This window comes from Scaptodrosophila lebanonensis, unplaced genomic scaffold (genome assembly GCF_003285725.1).
Source record: "Scaptodrosophila lebanonensis strain 11010-0011.00,11010-0021.00 unplaced genomic scaffold, SlebRS2 tig00000092-arrow-pilon, whole genome shotgun sequence".
NCBI lineage: Eukaryota > Metazoa > Arthropoda > Insecta > Diptera > Drosophilidae > Scaptodrosophila > Scaptodrosophila lebanonensis.
This window is the reverse complement of record NW_022060566.1, coordinates 1807215-1830855: the sequence shown is the minus strand read 5'-3', so window position 1 is coordinate 1830855 and position 23641 is coordinate 1807215. Positions and strand designations below refer to the sequence as shown.

Here is a 23641-nt window from a genome sequence, read left to right as displayed (position 1 = left end):
TGACTGCCTGGCTGGCTGGCAGGCTGCGTGCCTGCCTAAGGATAAGCCACATGCCAAAGACCAAGGGAATCGACAGTGGAGTAATTCGCTAATCGAAGAGGCAAAGCTCATCGAAAGCAACTCATTCTTCACTCTTTTATTTATTTATTTATTTGTAAGCCTTATCCTAGCGTTACAACTATTGGATTACTTTTAAATTATTACGCTAGTCATTACGAATTTAATTATATTGAGCTATTTGGTTATTTTCTTATTATTAGTTTTATTTATCTTTATAATTATTATTATATTTATTTTTAGGTTTGTTTTATCAGTTTTTTACTTAATCTATTTTGCCTAGTAAATACGTTTCCCATCATCAGTGTGTTTCGTTAATATTGTATATGTATTATTTATAATTTATGAAATTTTAAACATAAAACAATACTTTTCTTAACTTTCTTCAGCCTCTATCTCAAATGAAGAGGAATATATGCTTTCATAATACGAATCCAAGTCTATATCAGATCTAATATTATCTTCTTTTAATATAAGGGCTGCCTCAGCCAAAAGGGAAATCACTTCTGACGGCAGCTTGTCTTTATTTTTCTCGAGGTTTTCTATCCGCCTGTCTGTCCGTATGAACCTCTACAACTTTTAAACTATAATAGCTACGGTTACGAAACTTGGTAGGCAGACTTGTCTTACCCATATGTACAGCAAGTTTATTACAAACTGTATATATCCTGCTTATTTGATATAGCTAGCATAGAACCGATCAAAGCAAAAATTATTCTTAGTAGAATAACTTGTTTCTAAATAGTAAATAAATTTGTTATATTTTCTAAAATATCATTAAAACCTGGCTGACCATATCATATAGCTGCCACAATCGCTAAAAACACTCTTAAAACTAGTACTAAGAACTTGTTTATTCAATCTTTTACTCGTTTGCTGGTGAATAGTATGGCTTTGGAGTATAACGTACATATATTGGACTCTTTCGAATACCCAATCATCAGTTGGAGATAAAAAAAATACCACTATATAACAAAGAGGGGCTGTGCGACTTGGAGTGAGGGAATTCGTGATTATACAAGTAGTATGTGATTGTGAGTCAGATTATATTGTCTTCGATGCGGTTTAGGGATCGTGTTGTTCTGTTTGAATTTCGATGATGTTATTGTTCAGATTGAGAATGAGAGAGAATCTTGCAGTTTGTTTGGCAGTTCTCGGGAATCTAAGGTGACAATATTTCTGCAAATATATCTATTCATCATCCGTCATCGCTACAAAATGAGCAGTCAAATGAAATATTTTTTCAATATCCACAATTTTTTAGACATACAAAATGCATTTGACGCGTTGCGTAATAGTTCCGTTTATTTTTAAGTGAATCATTGCAACGCAATCGTTACGTGACGAATACATTTTGTGTGTCCAAAGAATAATGGGACAAGATTTCTTAAATAACATTTTAATACTGATCAGTATAATAGGTACATTTCTTCGACTACACCGAGGGGGAGTAAAAAGAAGGGTGGGGTTGCAAATCGATCAGTGCGATTAATCGTCATTTGCGGGCTGAATTGTCCCAAAGAACCAAAATAAGTTATTTTTTCTTCACCAAAACAAACAGATAACTAGCTGCGTAGTAGGCTGAGGCGAAAACAAAGTAAGCTCTCAATTGAATATAAGAATCTGCCTTTGACAGTTCGCAGGCTAAAGTAATTCATTTGTGTATAAAAATTATTCGGCAAATAGTGCAGAGGAAACACGGTCTGACAGCTTAACGGAAATATCGGAAGTGCGACTAATTTTTTGTTGGTAAGAAATGCCGCCAAATATTGTTTCCACGCCGCGTACGGTGGATGAATTGGCGAAGGAGTCGAAGCAGACGGGCGTACTCTTCGAATGCGATGCCGACACTCCCGACGGCGCACTGGCCGGGAATGTGCGTCAATTCCAGAAGGCGGAGAAGCGCAAGCTAAAGCTGGTTTGGCGCAACATTGTGCTCTTCGCATATTTGCATTTGGCTGCTCTGTACGGGGGCTATCTGTTCTTTTTTAAGGCCAAATGGGCAACAGTTTTCTTTTCCATACTTCTGTACACTTGCGGCGTGCTGGGCATCACGGCCGGAGCCCATCGTCTCTGGGCCCATCGCTCCTATAAGGCCAAGTGGCCGCTACGCCTGATTCTGATCGTGTTCAATACGATCGCCTTTCAAGATGCGGCCTTCCATTGGGCTCGCGACCATCGCGTACACCACAAGTTCTCCGAGACCGATGCCGATCCACACAATGCCACGCGCGGCTTCTTCTTCTCCCACATTGGCTGGCTGCTGTGCCGGAAGCATCCGGATGTGGTGGCCAAGGGGAAAAGTTTGGATTTATCTGATCTCCGCGCCGATCCAATAGTCATGTTTCAACGCAGGTGAGTCACTGATTTTGGAAAGCTTGCAACAAAAAGTTGAACATCTCTATGCCCCCCCAGACACTATATGGTGCTAATGCCCTTGGCTTGCTTCATTCTGCCAACGTTGTTGCCGATTTACCTTTGGGATGAGAGCTTCTTTAATGCCTGGTTTGTGGCCACCATGTTCCGTTGGTGCTTCCTCTTGAATGTTACCTGGTGTGTGAACAGCGCTGCCCATAAGTTCGGCGGACGTCCCTACGACAAGTAGTTCCTCTCAAGACAATCCAAACTGTTATTGAAAATTTCTCTCTCTCCCTCTGTTTAGAAACATAAATCCCTCGCAATGCCCTGCTGTGTCGGCCTTCACTTTTGGCGAGGGCTGGCACAACTACCATCACGTCTTCCCCTGGGACTATAAGACCTCCGAATGGGGAAAGTACTCCATGAATATGACCACAGCGTTCATTGATTTCTTTGCCAAAATTGGCTGGGCCTACGATCTAAAATCGGTGGCTCCCGGGACTATTGAGCGCCGCGTACGTCGCACCGGTGATGGCACCCACGAGCTTTGGGGCTGGGGTGATAAAGATTTCAGTGCTGAGGACGAGAAAGATGTGCTATTTGTTAAGAAGGAGGCGAAGTAAAGTTAATGCCTCTCGATATCGCTTTATTGCATTCAACTACCTTACAACAAAGTTGTTCATTTATGTTTCCATTTCTTGAATTGTAATAAATGGCCAATTGGCAAATGGTTTAATGGCATTATCCACTTTGAAATCTGATAGTTATAGGGGGGATCGACAACATGACAGACTTTTGGATCTCACTATCTGATTGCTCTTCGTGACTCGTTTATTTAAAGGGTTCAGCTGATGACTTTTCAAGCTCACATTATTTCTACACAATTGTTTCTATATCTGTAGCAAAGCTCTGTGATCAAGTTTCCCCCACTTACGGGGCTAATTTCCCAAGTTTATTATGCTTTGGACGCACAACGGCCAACTAAACCTTTTATATGCTCTATACACTGCGCGACAACCGATTAGCACACTCTATGCTTCTTGTTTTTAAAGCTTAATATCAGCTTATCCTATAAAGTTTTTAAAATAAAGTATGTATGTATATAGAATTTTTTTTATTATTTTAATTTTATTACTGTGTGCTATTTAAATAAGTTCTTTAAATATTATAATGTACAGCTTTCCAATGCAGAGCTTTCCAATTTATTTTGAAGTAGCTCGAATGAGAAACAAATTTTTGAAAAATTTTCACCCAATTTGGAGTTGAATTCTCTTTTAATATGCTTCTGGCGAATGCGAGCAACAATACTTTCCAGATAAGCAAACTAAAAATTGGAGGAAATATTTAAAGAAGTTAATCATAAATTAATTCTATTGTTTCATCTCTAATCTGTATTTTTGACAGGGATGCTGGATAGTTCCTGTAAATTAGAAACGGAATGGAAACTATGTAAGCGGCATATCGCTAAACGATTCTTTTTTATTTCAATTATGGCTAAAATGTTCACAAGTTCTCAATAGATGTATAGTTGTTTGTAAATATAGAATTATAAGAGTTAATTATATATACTATGATGTTCCGATTCCAATCTGTATTCTATTAGAAGGGTTCTGTACTTAGAAGGGTTCTGTAAATTAAAAAAGGAATGGAACTGTGTAAGCGGCATATCGATTAAAGCCTCGACGTTTGATTATTATTTCAATTATAACTAAAATTTTAGAAGTTCTCAATAGATATATAGATGTTTATAACTAGGAGAACTATTCATGGAATTTTTTGTCTTCTACGATCACGCACAACTCTCGCCAGTTTTTTTTTTTTTTAATTTTGGGCTCGTGTGTGCTTTGCGAATTAGTCCCATGGTGCCTGGACAGTCCTGTTGAGTTTGTGGCGTTTTGCTGATCCGCTGTCATCGTCCTGGCGCTGCACACACGCACGTGCTGCACACACACACACACACACAAACACACAAAATAAGAGCAACAACTACAACTCAACGGCCATTGGCTTTTTGGGTCGGCGGCGTCGGCTTCTTCGTAGGGCTTCGTTCTTTTCGGCTGCCGCCAGCGCCAGTGTTTTTGTGCGTTTCGCGTTTTCGGGTGTCAATGTCCTTTGCTGCGTGTCGGCAATTTGGCTTGCGTTCCTTTGCCGTTGCCTTTGCCACTGCCTCCTTGTTTTGTTTTGCGTCAAATGTCGTTGCCGTCGTCGGCGTCGGCATCAGCGTCCGCGTCGACGTTATTCTCGTCCTCGTCACATTCTATTAGCCGGCTTGGGCTACAGGACATTGAACGTCTGTTGCCTCGTCTCAGCCTGTGTGCGTATATAGATATATGTATGTATGTATGTATGTATGTAGGAGGGTTTGTGCAATAAATAAAAGCGCCGGCCGCCTTGCTCGCCCAGGCATCAACAACACCATCATCATCATCAACATCATCATCATTATCGGCAATGTAGGTGGTTCTAGGTGCAATGAACTGCACATAAATTTTTGGGAACAAACAATGCAGGCAGTACACTGAGCGAAAGAAAGTGCTCTCTATAGATCGCACATCCATTTCATTCGCATTGAAGATTATCTATTGCCCAAGCATAAATAAATAAAAGAAATCAACTTGATAATTACAATAAAGAGAATTACATACATATGAATTAGTTGTAATGTTGATTTAGCTTTGGAATTGTGGAAGCATACAAAATATAAAATAAACTCGTATTGCCTAGTGACTAGAAGAGTCTGCAAATCAAGTTTGGTTGATGTGGGCTCAGCCGTTTTTGAAATGTAGGCGTTCATCCAGACAGACAGACGGACAGATCGATTTGGTTTACTAGATAACCATTGGGTTCAGCATAAAATCAATTTTATACTACCAATCGTTCCTATAACAACTATAACTTCAACTGCAACGAATTTGATGAATAAAAGAATTATTTAAAGGGTTCAACAGTTCTTGGAGTTCATAAAGATAGACAGACATGTCTAAAACAATGCGAGCATGAAGAAGAAGCAAATCTTTATGGTCATGACAATAGGTATTGTCTCAATATTTATTTATTTGCCACTCATTAAGCAGTGTAAAAGCGTCTCAGAGAGAGAGAGAGAGAGAGAGAGAGAGAGAGAGAGAGAGAGAGAGAGAGAGAGAGAGTGAGAGAGAGAGAGTGATAAGTGAAAAGTTCTTCTTGTTCATAGAGGCAGACAGACATAACAATGCGAGCATGAAGAAGAAGCAAATCTTTATGGTCATGGCAAAAGGTGTTGTCTCATAAGGCATTATAAGAGAGAGAGAGAGAGAGAGAGAGAGAGAGAGAAAGAGAGAGAACATTTCATTATTGTTTTTGAATTTAATTTAATTGAATTTAAATCAATAATATTTATAAATATTTTAATGGTTGTTGTAGGGATTCAAAAGTTCTTGGACTTCATAAAGACAGACAGACATGTCTACAACAATGCGAGCATGAAGAAAACGAAGAATGAAGAAGCAAATCTTTACGGTCCCTCAATATTTTCTTTATTTGCAAGAACCTTTGGAAGAATCTTAGAGAGAGGTTAGGCTAGCTTGTTTTTGAATTTCAATCAAAGAATTATAAAAATATTTTAATGGTTTTTCTTGTTCTTAACAGTTCAAAAAATAGTTCCAAATAATCTTTGTATTTGTACAGTAGTCAGCAAAAAATAGTTCAAAATAGTATTTATATTTGTAAAAATATATAATCTTTAACTATGTAGTCAGCAGCATGGATTCTGAAGGATTTGGATTAATCCAGACATGATTTCAGAAATGCAGAGCAATTTCGACTGATTTGCATTTTCAAATTCTCTCCCAATAGTTGTGTCCAGTTTCTTGGAGTGTAGGGGATGTGAGGCTACTGTATGGTGTATACTGTGTGTACCGTTATGCCTTGCAAGCTGCCCACGCGGCGGCGGCCGCCGCTTGTTGGATTAAGCGCGTGTCACTGTTGCCTTGTTGCATGTTGCTTGTGGCAGGAGGGTGCACCAACTTGGCAGCTGCCGCAACGCATTACGCCCATTGTCGAGGCATGGTCGCGACGGCGAGGGCGGCTATGTTTAACCCTAAGCGCGTATAACGTTTAATTTTCGGCCAAGAGCTGCTGAAGCAGCGCCTAATGATGATGAAGCGTTGCCGCTCCTCTTGCTGCTCTTGTTGTTGTTGCTGCTCGTGTTGTTGTTGTTAGCAGCGGCCTGCTGCATGCTAATGCATTTTAATTTTGCTGCGTCATTTTTGAAACGGCTGAGAAGTCAGAGAGAAGAAGAGCAGCCCGAAAAAAAGGAGCCGCAGGGCATAAAAGCCAACGACGACGAGGACGACAAACAAATTGCAGCAACAAAGCAAATGCGTCTCTTTCTGTGTGTGTGTGTGTGTGTGTGTGTGACGCCATTTTGTTGCAACAACAGCAACTGCAACTGCCGCCTTGTGTCTGCGTCAGTCTCCTTGATGCGTCCTTCAGGATATGCTTGGCGCATGACTTTTCCTTTAGCCAACAACATGGTCTTCACAGCCCCGGATCCCCACTCCCACTCCCACTCCCACTCCCACTCCCACCTGCAGCCCCCTTGCAAACCTTCTTGGCGTTTGTTGCTTGTCACAACTTTGCCATTTGGTTGCAGTTCAGTTTTTTGCTTCCATTTTTCTTTCCTCTCCTCCTCTCTCCTCCTCTCTCCTCTTTTCTGCTGTTTTTTGTTTTTCGTTTTTGTCTATTTTTGGTGAATTGCTTAGTAGCCGACCTTGTTGTTGCTGTTGTTGTTGTTGTTGTTGTTTTGCACGCTGGCTCTGCCAAAAATGCCTTTGGGGCATTTAGATAAAAAATACATGCACATACATAGACAAAGAGAGCAACAGAGAGCGAGGGGGTGGGGGCGGGGAGGGGCAGGGGTCGTCACTTGAGCACATAAAATGCAAGGAAAGACAACAAAAAAAAAACCAACGAAAAATAAAATAAAAAATTGTAATGCGATAGAATTTGTAAGCGTATGCCTTGGCCAGCGTCTAAAGGTTTTACCAGCTGGATTGTCAGACACACACACACACACACTTACACACACACACACACTTACACACACACACATGAACTTTGGGGTAGGGCGGCCATTCTTTAACATGAAGACATGTGGTAACAACACGATTTTCTAAACTTCATAACAAACACATTTTATTTCAGCATCGACAGAGAAAACAACTTCGACTCCAAGTCAACAGGAATAGCCATAAAATCGGTAAATACTTGTATGATCTAGATTTTAGACAACAGCTACAGCAATCGTGCGAATAAATTAACAACATTAAACAGTCCACGTGAACTTTGAAGGAAATACCTTCGTTCACTTTCTTTATTAAGTGTTCAGATTCCTCCGACAATTGTCCCAATATTTGAACTTGTAGTTCCCAACTACCAGCAATTGTTTCTGCTCCCAATTGATTTTAGTTTAACTTTGTTTAGCAAGTTTTTCGGCATCCGAAATGCGATTTTCTAAAGTTATTTTATCAATTTTAGTTGTCACAATATTTAAAATTGTAGACTGAAGAGGAATTATGTATGTGTTTAATTTAAAAAGTTTGAGATTTGGGTTTTTCAAGATGGACGTCGCGCGTGTTTGCCAGGAACTCCTTAATGGATAGACGATGTCAGTATTTTGTGCCTCTTCAGACCATTACCGAAGTCTACAAACCCGATGTCCCTGCAGTTTTCAAAAGCTTGTTTCAAGAAACACCATTGGTGAATGTTTTTTTTTTTTTTTTTTTTTTTTTTTTTTTTTTTTTGTATCTCTTCAATTCTTCAAAATGTAATACATTAGTAAAGACCTAAAAGATGGTAAGAGAACAATTACGCGACAGATATAACAATTCATTTTGTTAGCATTTTTGTGAATTCTTGGGGCAGTTTTTTTTCCCCCTTATCATGCACTTAGTACAAGGAAAGTACGTGTAATATACTTCGACCGAACTCTAGAATTAGAAACTGAAGAAGAATTTGAGAACTTATATTATTTCTACGATCGCAGATTTACGTTTTGAGTTTGAAAAATAAAAGAATAGTTTACGACTGGATTTGTAATGACTTCAACGGATGGCAGAAAGAATAATAATTTTTGCAGAAATTGTTGCCCAGAAGACTTGCATTTTTTATAAAGCCTTGACTTTATCGTACTTCACAGAATACATTTTATAATTTGCGTTTTGAACAAAGAACAAATAAACAATAAGTTCGCTTAAAATTTCGATTCTTCAAAGCCAAAGAATCTTCTGAAGTAGATGAAGATTGTTGGAAATGTCAATTAGAATGGAAGGCATTGAAATCCTTATCTGGAACCGTTGCATGCTTCATAATTAATGTATTTTTCATGATCTTGCTGCTTTACTTTTCGCTATGGTTTCCATATACATAGTGTTCTATTCTAATATTTCTTTCTTAGAGTTTTCTCAGTTTTGGCAGCGATTGTATAATTGTAATTTGTATAATATCATTTAAAATGTGAAGTCGTACTTCATTCAATTAAAGTTAGAAACATTTTGAATGGGTTTATTAGAAAGTGATTTTAAATATAAGTAATCGAATGGGAATTGAACTCTAAATCGAATGTAATTATTTAAGTATTTTCTTTATTATTTATATTGATTTTAGTTACAATTTAGTAAAATTTTCATTTGAAATTTTACATTTTTAGAAATGTTAACATTTTCCAGAGAACGTTTTATTTTTCTTTTCGAATTAGCATTATTCTCATCGTTGTTAATAAGAAAATCGAATGTTACTATTGCGGTATTTTGTTTACTGTTTATATTAATTACCTCAGTTACAATTAAGAGATTACGAAATTTTTTAAATTTAGAAATCCAAGTATCCAAAAATTTGACTTCTTAAGAAAGAGAAGATGGATTTTTTGAAGTAGCATTTTTTGTAGTTGTTGTAAATAAATAAATCGAATATTACTATTAAAGTATTTTGTTCACTGCTTATATTAATTACATATATTAGTTACAATTAAGAAAGAACTGCTGTTTGAATTTAGAAATCCAAGTATCCATAAATTTGTCTTTTTAAGAAATATTGACATTTTCCAGAGAAACTTTTTTTTTTTTGTAATTTTTCGAATTAGCATTATTTTTGCTGTTGTTAATAAATAATTGTTAACATTCGATATTTTGTTGTAAAGAGTCCCTCTCTCTTTCCAATAATCGGACTCTGTTGAGTTTTATTGTTGAGTCTGGAGCTGCAAATGGGAAGATAGCCTCCTTGTTTTCGCTAATCTGAAGCGTCTATATGGATATTCAACGGAAAGTATTCGAGTGCTGGAATTCCTTCTTTTCCTTTCATCAGCTTAAAAGGCGCAAATGTGACAAAGCAGTGCATAAAAAAGAGAAAAAGGGGGGAAAAAAGAAGAAAATAATAAGCACAAGTTTTATATTCTGTAGATGGCTGTTGACGGCTTTTTTTTTTTGCTGATGGAAGATACATTTGAGGCGTGCAGATACTTTTGTTCAAACAGACAAACGAACAGCGACAGATCTATATCTGCATACATGCATGCATACATACAAATATTTATATGTATGTATGTATGTATATGTGTATGTGTATATTGTCAATACGCAACGTTGTCAGCGTCTAAAGTTTCAGTTTTCGTCGCCAAAGTCAACGCCTGGAAGTCGCTCATAATCCGTTATTAATTGCCACACAACATGTTATGGCGGCGATGGTAATGGAAGGAAGGGGCATGGGAGGGGGGGGGGGGGGAGAGTGTAGGCGAATGAATTCTGTGGCAAGTAGCTGTTGAGTCAGTGGCTTATATATGTACATACAAGTATATTCATATACATATGTATGTATATGTGTCTGGTATTTGTATAGAAAAGTGAACTATTTATGTAATTTTTTGTTCCTTTTCTTTTCCTCTTGTCTATTTTGGCCTCTCAGCTGGAAATTGTTGTTGTTGTTGTTGTTCTGCACTTGCGGCTCTGTGCCACACAGTTGTGTGTAATTTATTTACTGAAAGCACGCAAAATTCTTTTATGCAAAAGATTTTGTTGCCAAGTTGTTCTCTAAGTTTTATTCGTTTTCATTTTATTCACTTCTTCTTCTTCTTCTTGTTCTTCTAACCCAAGCATTCGTTGAGTCAGCAGCGCTTGTGGGCGTGGCTCTGGGGGCGTTTAGCTTTCATGCCATAAAGTGTGCAAAATAGAGCGACAATTATGGCTTATCTTAACTTTTTAGCTTGCTTCTCCTGTCTAAAATCAGTTTTAATATGTATAAATATACAAGTACTTCGAAATATATATAGAAATATATATGATACAAATATATATGATTTTTAGTGAAAGTATTAATAGTGTCTGAAAAGACAGCGAATTCCCTAGAACAAGACCTATTCTGATACATATATTTCTTCCTCTTTTTCTATAGATTTCCGAATCATTCTATCATTTATATGCGTTTACTCATATGTAAGTATATAACTTTAAATAAATATGTTGTATTCCACATTTTGCACATTTGAAAAGTCTTCTAAATAGGCAAATTTTATTTATTTCCCGAAGGCTCTAAGACTAAACGCAAAATAAGTGGAAGAAGTAGTGGAAAGCGTGGCAGATTAGTACCTTGGCTGAAAAGACGAATCAACAAAGACATATTTGTTCGGCTGTTCTACTGTTCGTCCGTTTGTTCCACTGTTCGTCCGTCTGTTCGACTGTTCGCCCGTCTGTTCTACTGTCCGTCCGTAAAAATACCTGAAACTGTTGTTCTAATAGAGCTAGAAACACAAAAATCGGTATGCAGACTTATAAATAATCAAGTTTTTTGCAAATCATATATAGCCTCGTTCATTTATATAGTTGTCATAGGGCCGATCGGTGTAAATATCTGTCTTAGTGCGATAACTTGTCTGTCTCTGAAAATATCTTAAGCAACATTTATATTTAATAGTTTTTTTTTATGATATCCCATTCCGGGCTGAATTAACAATTATATAGCTGTCATAGGAAAGATCGGTGAATAAAATTAAACTTTTTTGTTTATAGAGATATTTAAAAAATGTGGTATTTATTATTTTTGTTTAAAGTTTCATCAGCTTGTGTAAACTATATCGAATGCTTCCCATGGGAATAATAAATGCAGCAAAGTTAAATTTCTTTAAATGGCTGAAGCAGGGAAAAGACTGAGTAGAGTGTATTCAAGCGTCGATCTGGCACGACTTTAATGCTCTACTCCTTTTCATTTATCTATGTGCCGTTCCAGTTTAACAATTTGAGATTAAATTATTGACGCATTTTTGCTGGTAGACGCTTTTTGTTTTTTCTTCCATAAAACATACATTCAATGTTCGATGTCTAAAAGAATCATATTTACTTAACCAATAATTTAATATATAATAAATATTTTCTTAATAATGGAAAAAAACAAGACAAAATTCACATACGGACACCTCTAGAAATAATTTTCTGCGCGATCTAAATTAGGTTTCTATTATTCGTTTGCTACCTTAAACGAGCTGGCTTCTCTTTATTTACATATATCCCCTTGCAGAAGAAGTCCTTTCTCAGTTCCCAGCAGACCCACAAGGAGTGATTTTTCTCCACAAGGAGTAGAATTGGATGCACAACTATTAATGCCTTGCACAATCCTTTTTGGGGCTAATGCTTGAAATACTATATAATTTCAATCTAAAATCTCATTTCCCTTTCAAGCCATTTCTGGCAGAGCCTTTGGATGGCAAATATTTATTGAATTATGATTGTATGGCATATACAGGGTGCGCCATCTTTTATGTCGCTATGTAAATATTGAATAATTTTGTCATTAGTGAACCGATTGACTTGAGTAGACCAGTGTTGAAAACCTCAGTTCAAGAAATTGTGCAGAACCAAATTAAATAAAAATATCTCATACTTGAAAATCGGTTGTTTATTTTCAAAGATATTCAATGTTTACATACCGACATAAAAGATGGCGCACCCTGTATATATATATATATAGAACTCTATATCTGTATATAGAACTCTATATCTGTATATAGAACTCTTTATAGGAATTCAACTCAGCTATTTATTTTAAAAAGAGCTTCACAGTTTGAGAGTCTTTGCAATTAAGGTTGGATTGGTAAACGTCCTAATTTAATTGCCTTCGCAATTAGTGTTCGTACACACACACACACACACACACACACACACACATATATGTATAAAAATATTTTCAGCATGCGCTGGAAAACTTTCGAGTGATTACCAAGAATCGCAACAATAGCAACAACAACAACAACAACGCGAAGAAGAGGCGGAAAAAACAAGCGAAAAATTTGTAATTAACCTCATATTGATTGAATTTTAAACGCGCTTAAGCGTGGCCCCCTCGCCGCCCCTGCCCCCTGCCCCACGATCCTTGTGGCACGCAGCTCGTAGCTCGCAACGCGCCACCCGCCGCGCACTAAACGCTGTGAAGCAGAAGAGCGAGGAGGGGTCGAGTGGGGGAGGGGGGTGGGGTCCGCTTTCATGCGATGATGTGATGAGGCCGCCGCAGGCTATCACCAGCCATGGACAGAAATCTATCTAATAATTTGAGATACATTTGCCGCTTGTTGTACAATGTGAGCGAAACGAGTGGCGGAACGGCGCATTGACCCCGTCGCGTCGCGTCGCGTCACACGTTTGAACGCCGTTTCGATGCAAACCCAAAGATATCGGCGAACGGTCCGAACAACAACAACAACAACAACAACAACGAGAACGACAACTTGCGCAAATCGGCGACAGAAATCAGAGCAAAGACAACGCATAAAATTTGCAAACGCTCTCACACATTGTTAGTTTCAATCAAATGCGAGCGATAAGCCCGAAAACGAGAACGAGTCGGCCAGTCGGCCAGTCGGCTGGTCGGCGACAATTGGGGAGCCTTAACCGGTGCCCCCACCCCTCTCCCTCCCCCTGCCCCTGCCCCTTCCCTTTGGCCCACACCAGCACCACCTGTGTCTATTGGCCTGCTACTCAGCTGGGCTGTTTCTGTTTTCAGCGGTAAACGACCGCAATTTGCCAAAAAGTTTGCAAAAAAAAAAAACCCAAATGGAAAAAAAAGAAAAGGCACAGAAATAAGAAAGACTTTGACCCAATTTGCGGAACTTGGTCTTGGGCTCTCTGCACAAGCCTGGCAGATGCCCCGGTGCGTTGATTAATTGTCTCGCGCATTTTGCAAATTTTAAACAGACATACACACATGTACAGTTTGTTAGATACACTCTGAAAAAAAAACTGATGTTAGTTTAAAAAAAAAAAATAAAAAATTTAATGTGACTGAGAAATTTAACCCAAAATCGGCTTAAAGTGGGGAACAATATACATACCTAATTGATTGATATTCAATATAGTAGTATGTCTAAATTTTTCTTTTCCGTTTTCTTATATTATTACTAAATAAAATATCTCACCATAAATAGCAAAATGTTCAAAAATAATTGTACTTTTTTATTATTATTGTTAAAGCAGGAAATGTGACTTCACGAATGCCCAAAACTCTTCTGATTTCTACTCTAAAATGAATCCAGATTTAGCAAAGAATATAACAAGAATACAATAAACAACAACTGGAAGAGGCACATAATGCTTTCTACTTATAAGATCTGATGCTTGCCTCTTCTTTAGACAGCTGATAGGATGCTCAAAATAAAAATAATAACGAATTTAGTGTTTGAAGGATTGATTATATGCTTTGTTAAACAAGAATCAAGCATTAGGAATGACCATCGAAACCGCTAATTTAAATGTGGAGATAAATTCATTTTAATTTGTTTATTTATTTATTTTATTTTATTCATTTTATCTATTTTATTTTATTTATGATTAATTATTAATTTTATTTGTTGTTTTTTTAATTTATTTAGTTTACTTATTTAATTTAATTTATCTATTTTATAAATTTTATCTATTTTATTTTTTTATTTGTTTTTTTAATTATTTAATTTATTTTATTTTTTTTAATTTTATTTTATTAAGTTTATCTATTTTATTTATTGTATTCATATTTTGTTTTTTTTTTAATTTTAGTTATTTCTTTTACTTATCTATTTTATTTACTTAATTTTCATTTATTTATTTAATTTTATTTTATTTATTTTATCTGTTTTATTTATTGTATTCATTTTTCTTGTTTTTTGTTTTAATTTTATTTATTTTCTTTATTCATTTATTTATTTTATTTTATTTTTTGAAAATCAATAGCAAATAATACTGCCATTTTTTACAACAAAGAAAAATCTTGAAATATTATGAAACAGAATTTAATATAAAAGAAATGCAGCAATACGGTTCTAATCTTAAATATTCTAGGGGATTGATTAGACGAGATTCTATGGTAGAGTGATTTATAATTAGAACACAAAACACGAAAAGGAGAGTGAAATGCAAAATTTGAAGTACAGCGCTCCAAATGTTGATGACCGGTACTACGAAGTTTATACGATAATAATAATAATACTACGATAGTATGTATAAGGTTGCCCGAATTTATTTCTCCCATCAGTAGCTTGTAAATCTTGCAAGGTACGTAGATCAATCAAACGCAAGCTTTCACTATAATGTGGCAATAAGGAATCCAAATCAATTATAAAAGTTAAGGCTTTGATTTTAGAATGCAAATGTAGTCATAATTTTATATCATGATCACTCGAGTTGGCAATTGAATTGATTTGCTTTTATTGGCAAGACGATCTCCTTAAAAGTGTGCCCGAATATCGATTGTTCCAAATACTACGAGCATATGGCTAACCGCATCCTCTCAGTGTACTTTCCTATACCTATAGATCTTAGACACGCAGCTGTGCGTTCGTCTCCTGCAGCTAATTGAGGAAATCGAATGTAAAATTATGTGCCAAATGAAAAAGGTGAAGAAAGATAAAAAAAAATATGGAAAAAAAAATTCGCAAGCCGTGACGCATTTTTTCTTCATTGCTGGGCGAAACAAATGCGACTAATTTATGCGCGGCACAATGTATCTGATAGATACGCTCTGTCCATTCGCCCCTTGCCCAATGCCCCAATAGCCAATACTCAGTGAAATTCGCATGAACGCTCAGTTTCTGACCCGCCAGCAGTTTCTGCTCGACTCAATGAGCCACAAGTACGGGTATCGTATGTATGTCTGTATGTCTACAATATAATGTATCTATGTATGGGTATGGCTTTAGCTTTAGCTTTAATTTTGAGTGTCGCAGTCGCTTCTTTTTGGCCGAAATTGTTTTGCAATTTGCAGTCGGGGTTCGTCATAAATTTTCGTTTAGGGCCAACATAACGCCCACTGCCAAAAATTGTGTTGAAACTTTCCGCTCCTCAGCTTACACCGCAAACTTAATATTTATGTTGCTGTTGCTGTTGTTGTTGTTGTTGTTGCTGCTGTCAGTTTTCTCAGGTAGCCAGGAAAGACGAACGCCGAGTTTCGTAAAATTAGAACAAGTTGTAATTAGAATTATGAGGCCAGCCCTGAGCTGAAGTTGCGCAATAAAATCAATAAATTAGCAACGAAATACGTGAGATATGAATGTGTTTTAAAATAAGGCAGCTCCTTGGTTGGTAGCGCCGTTAAAGTAACTTGCTAAAATAATGCCTGCCATATGCTTGAAGCAGGGACTGCAATCATTATAAGTCTTATTATAATTATTATAAAATGGTGAATATTTTGAAATTTCATTCATTCTCCTACAATAGAATTAATTAGATTAATTTTGAGTTATACTTGTAATACTTACTTTACAACTCTGCCAAAAAACATTTTTTTGAGCAAAAAAGAAAAATTATAATAAATTAAAAAACTCATAAAATAATGATTACTCCTTGTTTTGTTTTTTGTTGAAAATTTAAAATATATGCAAGTTTAGATATTTCCTTGCGTTTTAACGCGTTGCAACATCAAGCTCTGGTTTAATTTTTTTTAATAAAAATATTTAAATTCTATTTAGTAGCTTACTAAGCTTCTCCTACATACACATACATACACACCTATGTATATGCACTTTCGCAGATCCTTGGGTTCATACAGACAGACGAACTTGTCTAAAACGATTTTTCTCTTCAAAAACTAAATCATTTCGTACAGAGGGAAAATATTAAAATACTAACATCAGTTTTCAATCGGGGACTGCAATATAATAATGAAAATTGCATAATTATTATAAAATGCTTAAGGTATATGGAAAACATTGGATGAAAAAATAAATACTTTTAGAAAGCTGTATTCGCTTAACTGACTATCTTTTCTATAGCCGTTTGTGTCCGTACTTCTTTTTTTACTTATTTATTTGAGATCTCTATCCTAGCGTTACAAGTTTAGTTTACTTTTGAGTTAGTACGCTAGTTCTTAAACGTTCATAAGAAAGCAATTTAAAATTGTGTGTTCATCAACCCTCCTCATTAGTTATATATTTAAATATATTGTACATACAAAGAACATTCCCAATATTTGATTTGGCTTCCATTACAGTAAAGGGTAAAATTATGATGCCAGTAAGTTGAGAGTTGCTCTCACAAAACAATAGTTAGAAAGTCAATTGAATTTTGAAAATTAAAACTCTAATACATTTGCGGTCTTGTCTTCTATTCGATAAGCGATAGTTTTCTCCAGTGTTGTCACATTAAAAAAATTCCAATAATATATTTCTTTATCTTTATTAACACGATACAAAACTAGTATACCCTTTCACCCTTTGGGTGCAGGGTATAGAAATATACAAGTAAATGGTTTTTTTTTTTTCGTAAGCGCCGAGAGTGTTGTGATCAGTTTTCGGAATTTCGGAATTTTTTCAGTGTGTGGGTGTGTGTGCTTGCATTTCCTATTTGTTTTGTTGACTAATCAGTAGAATACTCGTCCAGAAAGTAATGAGAGTGCCGCTCTAAGCGACGGCCTAAAGCTCATTGTCGCCATCCACGTTGCTATCGTTGTCCTCATCATCCTCCTGGGAGGGGCTGGGAGTATTACCATCGATGTCATCCTCAACCCCTTCGAAATAATTAAAATCCCGCAGATCGTCCAAATCGAGCTGATTGTTCCAGCCGGCGTTCGAGTTGTTCCTTAAATTGTCAAGGATGCCTTGATCGGTGGCAACACCGTCGTTGTCGTCCTCGTTGTCCGACTCATCACGCCACTTGGCAAAGTTCGCCTTGAGGAAATGCAATTTGGTCGGGTCTGTGGTGAGGGTGGGCCAGTAGGGTCCGCTCTCCTTCTTGGGTATTGTAAACTCTAGACAGCGTCCAATATTCTTGCTTGTCGCCTTCTCCGCATCCACCGAGTGCAAAAAATGCAATGTCACATCGTACCTCTTCGATTCATCCAAGGCGTTGACACCCTTGAACGTAAAGCTCTCCTCGGTCACCCTGTGTTCCATGTCCTTGCACTCCACGTCGATGATGAGGAAGACCAGATCGTTGCGCTGAGCCCACGATACCGGCGGCGGAACCGAGCCTGCTGTTGCCGACATGCTGTCCACTGAGGGATTACGATTAGGAAAGCATATTAACGATGTCCTGAAATCGACACCACAGCTTTTTTACCTGATTAAAAAAAAATAATAATAATTCACTAGATATTTTTGCTAACTAAATGCTGTACGTTATCGTGAAATAAAACTCTTTGCACTAATGGCTGAAATTTGTTTTAAGGTTCTATAGTTATTGGAAAGCTTGCTAAGTTGTTAGGCTTTGTCGAGTCAAAGAAACAAATAAATAAATTATTCATTAACTGCTCTTGTTTAATTATTTGTCTGTTCGAGACGTTGTAAACAAGTTCGAAATGCATTAGTTTAAAGCATAGCTTCAAAAAGGTCTCCAGAAATGGTTCGTAATTATCGCTCTCATCACTATAGTTGTTATCGGAATCGGACCACATTCCGCATAAGCCTCGACACGTCTAAGTATTCCATGTCAGTTTGGGAATATTTAGACTTGTCGATAATAGTACGGATCTGGAGCCAAAGTGCGATTAATGAAGAGGAAATTGGCCGCTCAGAGTTGTACTAAACATTTTGTGTAGTCCTGAAACATTTTCAGTCGTATATTATCAAACTCTTTTGAAATAATAAATGGTTGATGACTCCTGAATCATCCGTACGTAAGAAGCAGAACTATCTATCAATTTATTTTGAAATACTGCTCCATAAAATTGAAACCAAATGTGAACAAACTCCAAACCAATTTTATTTCCCTTTCAACGAATTTCGAATCCGTCGAAGTCTTCAAATGTTAAAACTCTCCACAACTTATTTTCATAGCTTAAATATATTTCCATATACTACATATATGCGATTAATAAAAGTATTTTAATACTTTTGAGGTCCCTCTTCACAGACATTTGAAACTTTCTAAAATATGTAGCTATTTAGTACTTTATTTTATTGAGGATTTTGAATGTAATGCCCATAATCCCTAATTGAAATTCCTATTTCATAAGAACTGATGATATTTTGATTGAAAACTTCCCAGGTTATCATAAAATCTAATAATTGTTCTAGCTAGCACAGATCCTAAATAAAGATTAATGATTTACGAAAACACTTATCATCAAAAATGCCAACTGAACTCAAACAGAAGTTTCGTGTACGTCTTGAAAAATGTTTCACCAAAAATAATTTCTAAAAAAAAAGTCCAAGTTTTTCCACACATCGCTGCCAAATTATAAGTTTTGTATAGGTCTTGAAACATGTTTCATTCTCACTAATTGCCACCACGTTCCCGCCAAATCAGTTCACTATGGCTTCCAAGTCCCATATGTTTGGAACCTTCTTCTACGGCTGGGACATGCTGCTGAAGACAATTCAGAGTCATTTAAATAAGAAGGCTGATCTATTGATGGCACTGGCCCATTTCTTGCTGACTAAGCACTATCACGCCTATTGCGTGGGCATTGGGGATGATAAGACCGTGCCGGAGCAGGAGTCCGGCTCTGAGCTGCTCCCGGAGCTTTGGAACGATGATGAGACAAACTATGAACTGCGCTATGTGAGCAACAATAACGTGTTGTTGTTGCTGGGTCGCCTAACCGAGGACACCTTGATCATCAATCTGCTGAATTCCAATACAAAGAAAGTGTCCAACATTTGCATAGAACCAGAAACACTGGTGGCTGCTCTCCAGGGCGATGTTAGCACCCTTGTGCCGAAAGTTTCGGAAATCGCTACCCGGTTCCGTAAGGAGCTCTTGGACCCAGTGATCAAGGGGAACTCCTCTGAGGTTACAACACAGACAGCTGCACTGCCGGGGAGGTCAAGATATGATTATGGCTTTCTATTTCCGAACCGCAATTCTACGTCCGACCATCGACCACCACCCAGAAGGGGACCCCCCGACTATTACTTGTAGCTTCTAACTGGCTGGCCGACTGACCTACCGTCGCGACGTCCACTCATCATCACTGAATATAGAACAAGGTGCAATAAACCATAGAGAATTTAGTTATTTTTTCGATCTTTCTTTAAATCCGTACTCATCTCAAAATAGTATCATGTATTTGTATTTAGATACTAACTGCTGCTGGCCGCTTAAGCAATCTATTTGAGAGCTAAGACGGTCACATTTCGTCAATATTCTACCTTTTCTGGGTGTCTGTTAGACTCCAATCGCCACCAGAGAAATACAACTACAAATTGGTAGGAATTGTTGCAAATTGTTATACTTGTATATCATTGGCAAAATGCTCAGAGATTGGAGGAATATGTACACCAAGTTTGGTGGCTCTTATACTTTTCGAGATTGTTGCGTTCATACATTCTGTTATGCCTTCAACATCGCGTGTAAGCAACAAACTGGAACTTTAAAGCCTTCCTAGAGTTTCTGAATGCCCACAACTGGCAGTTATATATCTTTATTTTCATAATTGAGGAATATTTTGGGATTGACTTTAATCTGCGCTTTTTGTCTGCTCTTCTCAAAAAAGAAGTATAATAAGGATTTTCAAGAAGAATAGCAGTATAATAAAACTAAAAACAAAATATATTTAAACAAGAAAGGAATGCTAAAGTCGAGCAGGCTCAACTCTTAAATACCCTGTACCACCCCACAAAAAAGTAATTTAATTAATTAATTAATTAAATTTAATTAATTAACTAAATTAATTTAATTAATTAACTAAATATTAACTAATTAAATATAAAATATTCCATGCATGCATACATACATTTACATTTACATCAGAATCGTGCCTTATGCGTGTTTGTGTACTTGTACATATGTATGTATGTGTGCATTGGGCCTGGTTATATGGCTATAACTTTCTTTTTGATCATTCTATCATAATGAAACTTGGTATACGGATATATAATTACTAACCTAATGTGACTACCAAATTTAAGTTTAAAATTCCAAGAATTATGGGAGTTATAGAAAATTGGTAATAGGGGGGGAGTGGGGGGTTGGATCAGAAAAAATGAACAAACTTGTCCTTTCTCGGTCTCAGGAGAATCTGTATACCAAGTTTGGTTATTCTAGCTCTTATACTTTCGGAGATCCTTGCGTTCATACAGACAGACAGACGGACAGACGGTCAGACGGACAGACGGACAGACGGACATGGCTATATCGACTCGGCTTGTCATGCTGATCAAGAATATATATACTTTGTGGGGTCTACCAAGCCTCCTTCTGTGTGTTCCATGTGCACTCGCACAAAACTAATATACCCTTGTACCCTTTGGGTACAGGGTATAAAAATTAACTAAAAATATAATAAAAAGAAAAGAAAAAGAAATAATATAATAATAATTTAAAAATAAACTAAAAATGCAATAAGAATAAAGTAAAAATAAAACTAAAATAAATGACATTAAAATTAACCAAAAAATTACAAGTAGAAAACAAATAAAATAAATAAAAAATTAAATAAAAATAAAATAAACATAAAATAAACACAAAAAATAAAGTGAAAATAAAACTACAAAAAATTAAAATAGGATTAAAATAAATAAAAAATACAACTAGAAAAAAATAAAAATAAAATAAACATAAAATAAAGTAAAAATAAAACTACAAAAAATTAAAATAAGATTAAAATAAATGAAAAATACAACTAGAAAAAAATTAAATAAAAATAAAATAAACATAAAATAAAGTAAAAATAAAACTACAAAAAATTAAAATAAGATTAAAATAAATGAAAAATACAACTAGAAAAAAATTAAATAAAAATAAAATAAACATAAAATAAAGTAAAAATAAAACTACAAAAAATTAAAATAAGATTAAAATAAATGAAAAATACAACTAGAAAATAAATAAAATAAATTTTAAAAAATTAAAAATTTTTTAAGTAAAATAACTATCTAATAAAAAAGCATAATAAGCAAACATACATATTTTTCTATTTGCTCGTGAATAATTATACAATATATTATATTAACATACATAAAATACATCATTCATTATATTATAATGAAGTTTTATTTTTGCTCGGGAAATAAGTATTTCCTGCTCAGTGGATCAGTTAATGAGCCTGATTGCCATTCCGATAGATCGAAAGTGAAATTTCCGATACAATGTTGTATGTATTTCAGGCCAGCATGACTTGACAAGTTTACGCATTCGCTGCCGCACGCATTCTACCGTTGTGTCTGCCACCGTTTGTGTATTTGGCAGATGCGTAAAAATTTGCACAGGCTGTTGCTGCCACTGCCTGCCCCTGCCCCTTTTGCCCGAGAATGCTGGCGTGCGTTGAACCTTGACGTCCACGACTTAAGTCGAAGCCAAATGTAACTCAAGTTGAATCAACTTTCGAGGCGCTGCTCGACAAGGCGTGAGCGTGTATCTGTATCTGTATCTGAGAAATACTCGAATGTGTATTCAATGTACATACGAGTGCGTGTATGTGGCAAGGGAATGCGCCTAGTCGAAGCAGACCGCTGCTTTCTTTGCGAATTTTTAATTAATTTTTATGTTTAATGCAAATCTGAGAGCTTGTTAAATATTTTTGCCAAAAACCAAACATATCTCAGAAAGAGGCGAACGAAAATTAACACTTAGATAGATGGAGAAAAATGAATAGATAGATGCCAACGATAGCCGATGCTGCTGCTGCTGCTTCAGTGGCAAGCAGAACAGCACCAACAACAATAATAATTATGAACTACAACAATAAATATGACAAGCAGAGCAACAAGCCGGCGTGTCAATGAACCAAAAAAGGTCAAAAGTTTGCCAAAACTTCTTGCTCTTGTTCTTGCTCTTTCGTTTATCTCTTTAAATACATTTCTCTTCCCTTTTCTGCTTCTTCGCTCCTATTTGCAGAATTTACTTGGCGTGGCTTATAAGATTATTTTTCCTGATTTTGCTTAGATATTCACTTACATACGCGAACTACTTATTAGTTTGCTTCCAATTTTGAATTCTCCATCAATCACCACCATGGGGAGAGAGAGTTCTTAGCTCGCATGAATGTTTGTGAGAAAGTTTCGACAAAAGGTTTAAAACATACTTGTAATTCAACATTTTAATTAATTACCAAACAACTGTTGTTTCAATAATGAATTCAAAGTCAGAAAGAAAATACATTGAAGAGATCGGCATGAATTATAAATGAAATGTAATATGTAGTCTAGCAGTTTCTTCCATTATAATAAGCAATTAAGGAGTAGAACGTTACCCAAGACTTTTCGCGCTCAACGAAAATAAACATTGGTATACCAGTTATTCGTATGACAGCTATATGATATAGTCAGCCGATTTCAAAAACACTTCAGCAGGGACTGATATAATTAATTATAAGTGTTATTATCAAATTTGAATAAATAATAAATAAATATTATTTCTTAAAATATATACATTCAGGTAAAATAGCAGCTTGAGTTTTATTTTTGATTAAAAAACAAAAACTTGAAGAATAATCATTGTTTTATGAGTCATCGTTTTCCTTAAAAATAATATCTAAATAAGCCGAAGAGTTGTTGGCACAAAGCTTGATTTCTAGCAGCTATATATGTATTATAGTGCATCGATTTTTATAATATTTTACAATATCAGAAGACATTATTGTTATTTGATTAGATTTCTCCTTCTTAGGCTTTTCTAGCTTATACGATGATTTGTATAATTTTTATATTTATTTCCTCCTATGTGGACAGTCAAAGTTTGTTGACATAAATAAACAAATAAATGATAATAAAATTGAACAAAATTTATAAACAGAATATTTGCTTAAGATCTGCCACGCCTTCTGCTGCCTGCCAGCCTTCTCCTGACTACACCCTTCAATT

The 23641-nt window shown here is 36.0% G+C and overlaps 3 protein-coding genes across 4 annotated transcripts; 2 read left to right on the top strand and 1 right to left on the bottom strand.

The window, feature by feature from the left end:
- The first annotated feature begins 1484 nt into the window (after positions 1-1484).
- Positions 1485-3156, top strand: LOC115627329 (acyl-CoA Delta(11) desaturase-like). Of its 2 annotated transcripts, XM_030522974.1 has the most exons (4): positions 1485-1654; positions 1744-2412; positions 2473-2658; positions 2720-3156. In XM_030522974.1, exons 2-4 carry the CDS (start codon positions 1814-1816, stop codon positions 3036-3038), a joined length of 1104 nt encoding a protein of 367 aa, XP_030378834.1. In that variant the 5' UTR covers positions 1485-1654; positions 1744-1813; the 3' UTR covers positions 3039-3156. The 2 variants fall into 2 exon arrangements, with proteins under 2 accessions (XP_030378834.1, XP_030378835.1); XM_030522975.1 differs by lacking the exon at positions 1485-1654 and having other exon boundaries at positions 1714-2412.
- A 13905-nt stretch (positions 3157-17061) lies between these two features.
- LOC115627313 (uncharacterized protein CG16817-like) lies at positions 17062-18029 on the bottom strand. The gene is made up of 2 exons (XM_030522956.1): positions 17958-18029; positions 17062-17892 (listed from the first exon to the last, which is right to left on the bottom strand). Exon 2 carries the CDS (start codon positions 17882-17884, stop codon positions 17312-17314), a length of 573 nt encoding a protein of 190 aa, XP_030378816.1. The 5' UTR covers positions 17885-17892; positions 17958-18029; the 3' UTR covers positions 17062-17311.
- Positions 18030-19061: 1032 nt separating this feature from the next.
- Positions 19062-19852, top strand: LOC115627312 (proteasome inhibitor PI31 subunit-like). Its single transcript, XM_030522955.1, has one exon. It carries the CDS (start codon positions 19152-19154, stop codon positions 19758-19760), a length of 609 nt encoding a protein of 202 aa, XP_030378815.1. The 5' UTR covers positions 19062-19151; the 3' UTR covers positions 19761-19852.
- Positions 19853-23641: the final 3789 nt, after the last annotated feature.